The sequence below is a fragment of the Mauremys mutica genome, chromosome 3 (genome assembly GCF_020497125.1).
Source record: "Mauremys mutica isolate MM-2020 ecotype Southern chromosome 3, ASM2049712v1, whole genome shotgun sequence".
Classification (NCBI taxonomy): Eukaryota; Metazoa; Chordata; order Testudines; family Geoemydidae; genus Mauremys; species Mauremys mutica.
In genome coordinates, this window is record NC_059074.1 from 47,875,019 (window position 1) to 47,887,230 (window position 12,212).

General features: G+C 39.8%; 1 protein-coding gene across 2 annotated transcripts in view; it reads right to left on the bottom strand.

Moving 5' to 3' along the window:
* HMGCLL1 (3-hydroxymethyl-3-methylglutaryl-CoA lyase like 1) overlaps positions 1-12,212 on the bottom strand; it is a 98,117-nt gene that overhangs the window by 56,163 nt on the left and 29,742 nt on the right. For both annotated transcript variants that reach the window (XM_045011822.1, XM_045011823.1), the window contains exons 4-5: positions 6,435-6,530; positions 3,669-3,817 (exon numbers count right to left, since the gene is read on the bottom strand). In XM_045011822.1, coding sequence (XP_044867757.1) covers positions 3,669-3,817; positions 6,435-6,530 — 245 coding nt within the window. The remainder of the gene's footprint in view (positions 1-3,668; positions 3,818-6,434; positions 6,531-12,212) is intronic.

Below are 12,212 nucleotides of genomic sequence, written 5' to 3' on the forward strand. Positions count from 1 at the left end.
AGTACCTCATAAATTACCTCTCTTTGATTCTACTCCTTTCTGTTTCTTTAGCCAGTTTTTAATTCATGGCAATACTTTACTTTCCACTCCATGGCTACTTAGCTCCTGATGTTGTGGGGGGCTCCTGCAGGGAAGGCTCTGAGATCAGGGGAATTGCTTTCAGCTAGGAAGGACTCTGAGCAGACCTGGGGCGTTTGAGTTGTACCCAGCTGAAGGGAAGACTTGTGTTTAGTTTTGAACTTGAAGTTAATAAATGAGACCCTAAGGTAGGTTGTTGTGATTTGACTGGAAAAACCCTGTGTGGAGCTTATTTGGGGAACCAAGAAGGGAAACAGAGGTGAGGGGCTTAGGGGAGGGCTGCCCTGAGACCACTAGAGAAAGTCTTGTGGCGGCCACTCATGTAAGAGACTTATTCAAAAAAATCAGAATAATGCGTGTCAGCTGGTTCTCCATTCTCCACTATTTTGCTGACATGATAAAAGTGTTTTAGCAGATGAGAGGCCATGCTAGTTCGTTTCTGTCATACCATGTCCATCTTAATGTTTTATAATTCATTGAGTTGTTTCAACCAGCTTTCTTGATACTGAAGTAAGGATCAGTGCTCCTATCGCCTTCTTTAAATATAACATTTGCTATTCTCCAGTTATTTGCCTAATTTTAATCAGAAATTACATCAATTTTAGCAGCTCAGCCACTTTATTTTTAAATTCCTATAAAACTCTTGGGTGTATACCATTCAGTCTGGGTAACTGGTTGCTTTTTACTGCATCTTCTCTTTTGATACCTCAATCTCTGATTGTACCTCATTTCTATTACCCAAAAAGAACGGGTCTGGAATACATCTCTCCCAGAATGGGCACTTTGTGATGAAGACAGAAGGGAAAAAAACAAACCAAAAAAACCCAAACCCCACACTATTTAGCTTCTCTGAACTATCCTTGTCCTTTTTAAGTGGGCCCTTTATTCCCTGATTTATTTATTTATTCCCCTTTATTCTCTGATCCAGCAGATCCTCTAAACTCTCTTGCAGGTTTCCCCACATCTGAATTATTCACTTTTCGCAGAGAATTATAGTAGACAGAGAAGGCATAAAAGGGAAGCAAGAACTGGGGTTACAGTTAAGTCACGAGTTTCACTGTTGACTTTGAATATCCTTGCTTTGTGCCATAAATGATATTAAACAATCCTCTCAAGTGTGGTATAACATTGCACATGGGTCTACAGAGTCATTGAAAAGTGCTGCATGCACCAAGAGATTCCACTTAGGTTTGCAAACTTAATGAAACATCAGATCACTATTTTAGGTGCACAAAGTGAACACATTTTTAATTGAAGTTTGATTATGCTTTCCTATGGTTCTATTCTCTCCAATCTCTCCACCTCTTGTTTGTTGATTTACACTTTTACTTCATTTTCTGTTTTGTTTCTTCTCTCCCACCACCCCAGCCTTAATTGCTTCAGTATTTCATCGGTTTCTACTCTACTCAGTTAGGCGTCTGCTTTTCGGTCTGATTTCTTTTTCTTTCTCTCTATTCTCCCACCTCCTTCTGTTCCTCACTTTTCCTGCTGGGTGGGTTAAAAAATCAGTAGACAATAAATACACTGTGGGAACAGCTTAGTCCCATTATATTTCAGTGTAAATAGCACAAGCACAATTGCTATTGGCACATCACAGAGGAGTCCAGACATACAATATATGGAAAAAGCAATAGGTTGTAACTTTATTAAACATGTGCAAACTAATGGGGAGCAGATAGGTAGCCATTACAAACTCTGTCTTCACCCTGGACCCCACCATAGCGAAGATATCACCGTTTGAGCCTCAATGTCACTGTCTTGGGTATTTATCCCATGGATCAACTATGTATTCTTTTCCCCGATACTCATTTCATATTCAGGCTTACCCTGACCATATCAGTTTTCCAGGTATCCCAATCCCATCAGAGATTTTTGGAAGCAAGCCTCCTCACTTTACCAAGATTGTGACTACCCCCTTAAGATAGTCCAGGAGTCACAAGGAAAGAGCCATATGGAAAGAATAGCAACTTAACATGGCAACATAAAAATTAATAGAATTATAAGCAATTGATATCTAAAGAAGATGGTACAAATATTTAGGTTACAAAAATAACACAAGATAGCAACTGCAATAAAATCCACATGCTAGTATAATATAAATAGGCTTGGAAGGATTAGATTTGTTGGTAAATGTTGATATCATCATACGCACAAACCAACAAACAGCATTTCCATTGATAATCGAAATTTACAGACAGGAAAAGTAAGAAAAATGCTGCTTGAGAACTCAGAGTTTGATTTAAGGCTATTTACTTCATATATTTTGCATGTGATGTTGACAATGTGTGTGTTAATGATTATAAACCTGTAACTTTTTGAATCTCAACATCTACCGGTTATTAAATAATGATTATATGACCCTACATTGTCTAACCTCCAATCATTTCCAGCAATTGCATAATCTTAAATCAAGTCTTCAAATAAACACTGATACCTGTCAAAAATATTTTTTTTAATTGAATTCTGCCATGCCTAAATATAAACAATATAGCAAGAATCAATGGCATTGGTGACTATGTGGTCTACTAGTTCTAGCACAGGGCTGGGAATCAGGAGTTTTGGCATGCATTCCCAATCCATCACTAACTCTGTGTAACCTTGGGCAAATCACATCCTCGATTTCAATTTCACCATCTATAAAATAGGAAAAATAATTCCTATCTAACAAGGCATGGAAGCCTCTCACAAGCTAGAACAGTATTCTCTATTTGGGATTTAAAGTCTTGCTATATATTGCATTCAGTGACTGAATATAATAGTGGAATATAGGCACAGGACAGGAACCAGGTCACCATCTGTGTCAGGTATATATGAATGGGTGTATTGGGTGGGGTGGTTATGGTTAATTTCTCTGGCCAGCAGACTTGCTTTGTTTTGGGGTGTACTGGGAAAATCCTGAAAAGTGTAACTCTTTACAGTGAGACAGGAGATGTAACGGGAAAACAAAGATGGTTAAGAATCCTGTAACTTTATACTCAAAATTTCCCTGAAAAGGAGATATTCTGGAGAAATGAATATACTTGAGAGGTCAAGAGCAAGATGCACTGGAAACTCTGCAAGTTTCAACCACTGGAGTTTCCAGAGTAACTTTTCTCCCTCTCATGGGTTTTTCTGCTGGAGGAAATATATCATATAATTTCTATGTATTGATTCACTGCCTCCAAGTAATAAAAATGTAAAAGCCCACCTATTTTATTTTCATGACTCAGAAAAAAAACAATATTGTGAGTTCTTACTACTGGTCACTGTACATAACAGCACATACCAAACACTATTCTCAGACTTGTGGCAACAGCATTGATAAAAAACAGTGCATAAAAAAAGGATATAAATTAATACATAAAAATTAGATTTTGCATTTCAGAACAAAGCAACATTTATCAATAGTTGCTAAAATGGTGAGAATAAAAATATGTTTGAGCTTTTAGAAAATATTGTTACAGAATGGATACTATTAATAAAAGTTATTTAAAATGTATGAAATTTGATCATGTCAATTTCTGTTGGTTAACCAACAGCAACATGACTATGAAGTTACATTGCAAACTGCAGTTCATAAATTGAGATTACATATGAAGCTTTATAATTACCCTCGCACTGGAATATTCATATTTCGTGCCGATTTAGTAACTTCTTCAAATTTTTCTATGCTTTCTTCTATGGAACAATTAATATTCATTTTGTTGAAAGATTCAGATGCTGCACCAAATACTGATACCTCTGTAGCTCCTGCTGCAATCTGTAAAATGTAATTCAATAAAACAGAACTGTAAAGATGTATAAATATAGGTAAGTTAAGTATTGTATTCTGTAATGAAACAAGAAATTCTAGATCCTTAGTTTTAAACAAATTTAACAATATATTAGTCAATATAGTATACAGTATATAACTTTATCTGAAGTTATAATAATTGCAACTTTAACTCTAAATTTTCTTCAGTCTATTTGCAACCATACAGATTTTGTATCATTTGCCCTCTTCATTAACTCAAATCACCAGGGTACACTTCTTTCCCTTTGTTATTAAATGGGATAAGGCCAGTTACTGCTTTATCAATTAATACATGAGTTTTTAAAATGATAAGCTTAGGTATTAAATTGTAAGAAATGATGCGGAATATGATAATAAAATAAACTATTAATTGCAGTGATTCGGGTATATTACATGCCATTTATGCTATTGACACATGCTGTTTAAATATCATTTATAGAGAAAATAAAAAACAATCTAAAATGTCAATTGGCTCCACAAAATCTGTTCTCTATACCTTTAATGGGACTTATTCACATACATCAATTCTCCTAAAAAACCCAGGCTCTGGGTTAGGTCCCAATCTGGCTGTGCACAAGCAGTCCTCATTTACATCACAGGAGGATGGAGAGGGTCACACTGACTTTCTCCTATGTTCTTAATGGTGTTATTTTCTTTCCCTCTGGTTCTAAATGGTTTGGGGTATGTCTACACTACAATTAAAAGCTGACTCGGGTTAAGCAGTTGTTTAACTGAGGTGTAGATGTTTGAGATGGGAGGGTCCCAAAGCTAGGGCTGCAGCCCGAACCCAAACATCTATATGGCAATTAAACAGCCCCTTAGACCAAGCCTCACAAGCCTACATCAGCTGGCACAGGCCAGCCACAGGTTTTTAACTGTAGTGTAGACATACCCTTAGTCTCCATCATGCAGCTCAAACACAATCTGTTCTGAGATTAAACTGCTGACAGCAGTAGGGGGAAGAAGGAACAATAAATTTGAGGGAGAAGGGAACAACATTACGTGAGAAAAAAATACTGTTTGATTCAGGAAGGTTTGTTTTCCATTGGAAGGGAACCAGGGCACAGACAGTGTGATCTAGCAGTCACACCTCACCTAGCACAATACAGTACTCAGAAAGCCAGTCTCAGAATAATCACTGGATCCCAGATCAACAGACAAGTCAGGGTCAGAGTCAGGCCAGGGTGAGAGACCAGAGGTTGTGCCCAGGCTGGAGCCCCAAGGCAGGGTTAGAGTCAGGTTACTAGGTCACAAGCAGGGTCACAGAGATAACTATTAGGTTGAAATTAGGAGGCAATATTCAGGCTCAGAATCAGCCTTGGGTCAGAAACCAAAAATCAGCAGGTCAGGTCACACCAAGCCTGAAGTCTGCATAGTTGCCCAGACAACTTCCTGGGCCAGACACCACGGTTAAATAGTGATCATGGGCCAATCAGAAGGCCAGAGTTTGCTGTCACTCTGGACCATTTGGGTGGTATGTCTTGCTATGCCTAATCTCCACAGTACTCCTTGGAGAGGTCTTGACATGACAAGGTGGGCATGTCAGCTGTCCCAGGCTCCACAGCCCTGGGTTCTAATCCTGCAGATTCTTACACCTGTTCTCCTGAGCCCCTGTGTTTTCTTCTCCTATCCACCACCCTATCTCATGGCTCTCAGCATGCTGATCTGTAGTCTCATCCTAGCAGCCGAAGAGCAAGTCAGCAAGTTCTGCTGACGCTGAACTGTAAATTCAACAGAGCAATGTTCTGCAGGATTGGGGCCTAAACTCCCAGCTTTGGTAAAAAAATGAAATTGCCATCCCACAAGAATTTCCAAATTTCATTTAGTCCCCCCTCAGAAAAAAGTAGAAGTCGTGACATTTTTCACAAAATGAAATATTCTAAAATATATTTGACCTTATTGATACATTTCCTATTGAAAATTCTGACAAAAATCATTATTTCACAAAAACCTTTCAATTTGGCTGCATCTGCATTTTCTGATGGAAAAGCATTTTATTGGGAAATTTTCAACCAGCTGTAGCATCAACAAGCTAAAGAATGAAAAGGAATTCTTTGTTTCTTTCTTAGGGTATGTACTACAACATTTATGGTATCTTGCAAAGGACTGTGTGGTGGATACTGGTCACCAGGGCCGGCTTTAAGCCAATTCCTCCAATTCCCCGGAATCAGGCCCCGCGCCTTAGGCATCTTTTTAATTTTTTTTTTTACTCACTTGGCGGCGGGTGGTGTCCGCTCCGGGGCTTCAGCGGTGGGGGGGTCCTTCGGTGCTGTGGAAGACCCGGAGCGGACCCCCCATCGCCGAAGTGCCGCCAAAGCCCCAGACCGCCACCGGGTATTCGAATCGGGCCCCGCCGTTCATAAAGGCGGCCCTGCTGGCCACTAAAATTACATTTATGGCATTTAATCTCACTCTGTAATATTTGTGAGTTTGCTTCATGAAAACTGACACTTTCAGAAAAAAAAATACAGCCTAATTCCAACAGGACTGAGTGAATGATATGAAATAGCTGGTTTAAGGTACCGTGCATAAAGTTCAAAAGATGAAGAACTCAACTGTAGACACACTCTAGCAATCCACTTACAGCAGAATGAAAACCTTGAAGATTAGGTGTGAGTACAGGATATTGGACCCCAGGATGCCGCTCGATTCTTCTCATTACTTCTGTGTGATCTGCCATCTTAAATACATAAATATTTTGCATTTATTTTTCAGTTATGCTAATTAACAATTATCTACTGACTCTATTTTATGAATTTAAGGATGGATGCAATTCTGCTTTGTCATAAGGTCATATAATAGCATAAATAATACACTATAACAGAGCACTGACTGCATTACACTGGGCTTTGTCTTGTTTATGCATATAATTAATGAAAAAAGTATGATCTATAGCTAGAGATTTGAAAAACGTACAATATGTCTGAGAAAAAAATAACAAGATTCTATGGAATATAAAAGTTTCTGTGTTTATTTCTATTTTGATAATCCATAAAATACAATATTCACTCAAATAAGGAAGCCAAGATTTAAGAGAGACTTCGGTGGTGACGTGCCATGTAATTTAGTCTTCATTAGATTTATAAAGAATGCTACTTCGTTATATAGAATTATCATAAATACTACAAAAAAGCCTATAATTTTCAGGCTAGTATATAAATGTTAACCCCTCTGTTCTACTAAGGCATTCATCATGAGAATGGGATCTGTCTGTGAGTTTAAACTTTTCCTCAAGCTTCCACATGTCATAATCTTCTCCTTATTAGAGCAATTTATTACTATGTAAATTATTCTAGTTTAATAAACAGAGGATTACGATGTCAGGTGTAGACAAGGTGCAACAGCAGATGAAGCCTAAGGAACAAAGATCCTATTGTCAAACAAAAGCCTTTGGGTAAAATTTTCAAAAGCACCTAAGTGACACAGGAGCCCAAATCTCACTGAAAGTCCATGGGACTTAGGCACTTCTCAAAATTTATCCCCTTAATAATAAAGACATTAAGAGAATTATAGACTATAGAAATGTGTGCAGAATTATTCCTAAATATTATTAATTCAAATATTTAAAACTAATTCAGTTCCTGGCTCCATTCTCTTTGTGCCCTAACAGCTCAGCAAGGAATTTCCTGAGTAGTGTAAAGGCTATATAACAGCTTCTACAGCAATTTTTCCTCCTATTCCCCCACATAAAAGGTTTTTCTGGGCAAGCCAAGGGCAGACGGAAGCATGACAGGACTGTTCAGTGTGATTAGGAATATCCCTTACATTGTTCTAAATTACATTGAGACCTGGATTGGCCACTGGTCAACCCCCCCCAGGATCAGGGGAGAGGAAAGGTAAGTTTGGACAGACCTAAGGCCCAATAGGCTTACAGTCAAAGATTCACAGTCCTTCATTTGCTGGTTTCTTGTTTGCAGAAATAAGGCACAAACTAAGGAATTATTCTGTAAATCTAAGTAAAACATTTTGGTATATATTGGGCCAAATTCTGGTTTAAGATGCTCAAGTACAATTCCCATTGACACAACTCTAATGAGAGCTGCAATGAGAATCTAGAGACAGAATTGGCTCCCTTAAGGGACAATTAATTCTTTTACCTACTTTATTACGTTACCCTTTCTGTCCTCTATGTCACTATTCACTCCAAGTCAGCCCAAATGCCAGGAGAGAAAGGTGACTTTTAGTATTCTAAGTCCAGTACTGGCATACAGCAGCTGCTGAATTCTTAGCCTAGCTCTACCCCTGACTCAGTGTATTACAATTAGAGCTAGTCGGAAAACTTATGCCAGAAGGTTTTTTCATTAGTATTTGCTGATTTGTCAAAAAGTAAACATTTTGTGCAGACGGTTCTAATTTCGACCAAGTTCTAACAGAACCCAGACAGAGTTATGGCAGAAACTTGCTCTTTTTCCTGCCAGATTGCCTGCCCTGCTCCTTGGCAGCCCATCTGAATGACTGCTGGGGAGCTGGACTTTCAGGGTCCATGGTTTCCACCATGCATACTGGCTCGGATTCCAGGGCTTCCAGAGTCCCGGGTCCTGAGGCAGCTGCCAAGTGGACCAGCCTGAAGCCAGGGCTCCATCCTTTTCATGGAGAATTTTAAAATTTTGGGTTTTATTCCAAATAAAAATGAAACCAAATTTTAAAATACTGAAATCCTCCATGAAATTGAATACCTTTCTCCACCCTGCTCTACTGGCAAGTCACTTAATCACAGGAAGCCAAGTTCTACAGTGGGAGCCAGAGTGATTAGAATTGTGAGCAAAAAATCAAATTAGCTTGCATTTTCAATTTGAATCTTATCAATCTGGCGCACATGTCTTCACCATTTTGTCCTTCTCCATTTGGAAATCATTCCTCCCCCACCCCAGTGTTAGGAATGGAAAAATTAATATGTCTGTTTTTACTTTCTTGCTTTTACAACATCCATTAGAAAGAGTAACAAATAGTGGCAGTAGTGTTAGATAGATAATTGCCACCGTGCAAACATTATTTTTGTGAATGACAGTGGTCATTATAGCTCATTATTATCTTTTCCAAGATACACAGGTGTGGTGGGGTATGTCTGACATTCAAACCTTTTCTGTTAGAATGGAGAGAGAAATTCTTCTTTCAAATTAAGATAGGCTTACAGCATTCCTTTATTCATATTAGCATGAAGATTTCTAACTATATACTTTAGAAAATCCTATTTACACAGAAATCATAGCTTATCGCTCCAAAAACACAGTCAAGATCTGGTATTATCAGATATGCTATTGGGGGGTACTGTGCCCCACTATTATCACTTATCTCGAATAGCTCCCCATGGGTACAGGATGTTGACAGCGGGCACTATATCAATTCAACTGTTGAGTAGGCTCTCACATTTGGGGTCATTCTTCAGCTTCCACTTGGTCATATTGTCACCAGTTGTTGCCATTCCAACTCTCACTCCATTAAGAGTACATTTCATTTGAGCTCAGAGCCTGGAGAGAGTTGTTCTGAAGGAACCAGGTTCTCCAAGATCAATGGCATTTCCTGCCATTTTATTTCTCTGTAACCTTCCATAGTGGTATTTTGTGGTCAGGGATTTTCAGAAGTAAAGCTCTTTCTGGACTTCAGCCTCTTGGGTGGTATAATGTGTCCATACAGTGGGTGTCTTTGATGATGCACCTCTTTTTGTCTCTTCTTATCCCGCTTCACTGATGGCAATGCAATCCTTCTGGGGCAGGATAGGAACAGTGTGGGAGTCAGTATAACACTCCCTGAGATGATCTTGCAGGATTAAGCTCAGTATCAATTTTGTGGGTACGGCTTGAGGGTGACCATACTGGGGTGCAGTACTCCGCAGTAGAGTAACTGAGCAAGACTGGTTGCTTGGAGTTTTTAGGGGTCAGCTCTACATTTTGTGTTGGCCAGTTTCTAGAGTACACAATTCCTGGAGCTCACTTACTTTTTAATCTTCTTGATGTGCTCTTTGAACATCAGCATTTGATCTAATGTGACCCCACGGTAGACCAGATGTTCATAATGCTCAAGGATTGTGCCTTCTCACAACGTATGGGGTTTTTACTTGGCCTTACAGTGTTTCAGGTGGAAGACACACACCTAATTGTAACATCATGGAAAGTCCTGTTCTGACTGCAGGGTACACGTTGTGCATAGATGCTAATGAGTATAAGAGGAACTAAGAACTAAGAGGAATACCTCTATGAAAAATGGGGCACCCCAAAATTCATGGGGTGTGGAAATACAGATAAGGAAAAGAGGGTTGAAACCCTCATGCATATACATAAGATGTTAGGTGTGGTCAGAACAACAAGATAAAAGAGGTTCTCTAGTTAAAAGTGGGAAGACCCAAGGAACAACCCCAATGGATGACCCTAGAGGAAACCCTAGCAGGCCCACCTCCCCCTATCGATGCTCATCTATTGAGAGGGCCATATCTTTGAGGATGTGAGTATAACTTAATCATTGCATGGGTTTTTGTAGGATTTGTATATGCATGGGTAATTGTGACTTTACTTATTGCTTTAATGAAACTTGTAGTACAGATAAGACTTTGTACTTATGATTATGTCTGTGGTCACTATCCTTGGACTTCACATATTTCTAGAGTCTCCAAATTTGAGACAAGCACCAGAGGTAATATTCATTCTATTGAGCTTGAAACTGTAGCAGCAGGAGCTAAATCCATGGTAGTTTAATACAAATTTACTAAATTCAATTTAAATAAATAATAAGGTTACAGTAAGGATAGTGGTCAGTAGCTTTTTGTACAGTTAGAGTATTGATGTAGTTTGAGCAGTGCAACCGCTTGGAACTCATTCCACAGCCTGGGTATCTGCACTGTCTTGTGAAAGAATTAAAGAAGTCAAGAAGCCACTCCTGTGCTCTTATCCTAAAGTGACCCAATAGTTCATTAGATATACATCGAGTCCTGCTGCCTTTCCACTTTTCAGGGATTTCATGGCAACAGTCAGCTCCCCAGTGTTGAGCTGCTCATTGTGGACTTTGCTATCCCTGAGGAGTGAGCAAAGTTCTTGCTTAACTTGTTTTGCTTTGTGCTTTGTGGACTGGTTTACCATTTAGGATGAAATGGTTTGTGACATGGTTGGGTGAGACTTTGGCAATGAGCTTTGGTGGTTGTCCATCAGGATTCAGCTTGAGAATGGTGGCTCATGCTTTTATCAGGGGCGGCTCTAGGTATTTTGCTGCCCCAAGCACGGCAAGCAGGCTGCCTTCGGCGGCTTGCCTGCGGGAGGTCCCCTGTCCTGAGGATTCGGCGGCACCCCTGCGGGAGGTCTGCCGAAGCCATGGAACCAGTGGACCCTCTGCAGGCATGCCGCCCTCGTGGCAACCGGCAGAGTGCCTCCCGTGGCTTGCCGCCCCAGGCACGCACTTGGCGTACTGGTGCCTGGAGTCACCCCTGGCTTTTATACAATTATGGCACAGGTTTGTTCTTTCAATCAGCTCCCTCCAAGGGTAGCATCACTCCTTTCTGATCTATCTCAGAAACATTACCCCAAGCCCAATTTTTTCTTCACCAAAGGGACCCAAGCCAGTTCTGAATATCTTTTCCATTTTAGCTTGTGTTTTTCTAAAAGACCAGGTATATTTAGTGTCCTACAGCCCCTATGGATGTGCTTCTGAGCAGTTTTCCACATGACAGAGACATATTCTCCATAGTAGTTGTGTGACAAAGAAATATTACAGCTGGATCCATCCAATTCAGAGGAAAAGCCTTCCCACTCAGCCTTTACCATAATGATGAAAGCAATTTCCATATCTCCTGAAATACTTGGCTGTTATCACACTCTGACTGACTGGGAGATGTGCAAAATAGCTGAGTATTGTAAAATTCTAGAAGGTATTTGGCAAGGGTGATGATGTTTTCATAATATCAAAATGGATAATTCTTTGAGAAATAAAATATGCTCGCTCTATATTTCTAAAGCCAGATGTTCAGATTGTGGGTCTCTGTTGGCTCAGACTCTTTGCAGCATCTGGCTGTCATGCTTCAGTTTCCCCCTCTTCCAGATGGGGGGCCACAATCAATCAGTGATGTAGGGTTCAGTCCTTCATACTAACCTCGATAAAACAGTCCTTCTCCTTCCAAGGATCAACAAAACATGTCCAAACTAAACAAACTAGTTCATCCATCCCTTTCAAAGCTTGCTGGTCTTTTTTTGCCCAGTTAATGCAGGGTTCTCCATTTTAGTTATCCTTTTCCAAACCCTCTCTGTAGGCTTTATAACTCAACAGCCCTTTTTCTCCCAAGGCTGGGTGTCAGTCCGTCCCTTCTCTGGTGGAGCAGCAATGGTGTATGGGATCACAGTACCTCCCTTAACACTGTTGGTTTAAAACAGGGCTGAGAGTG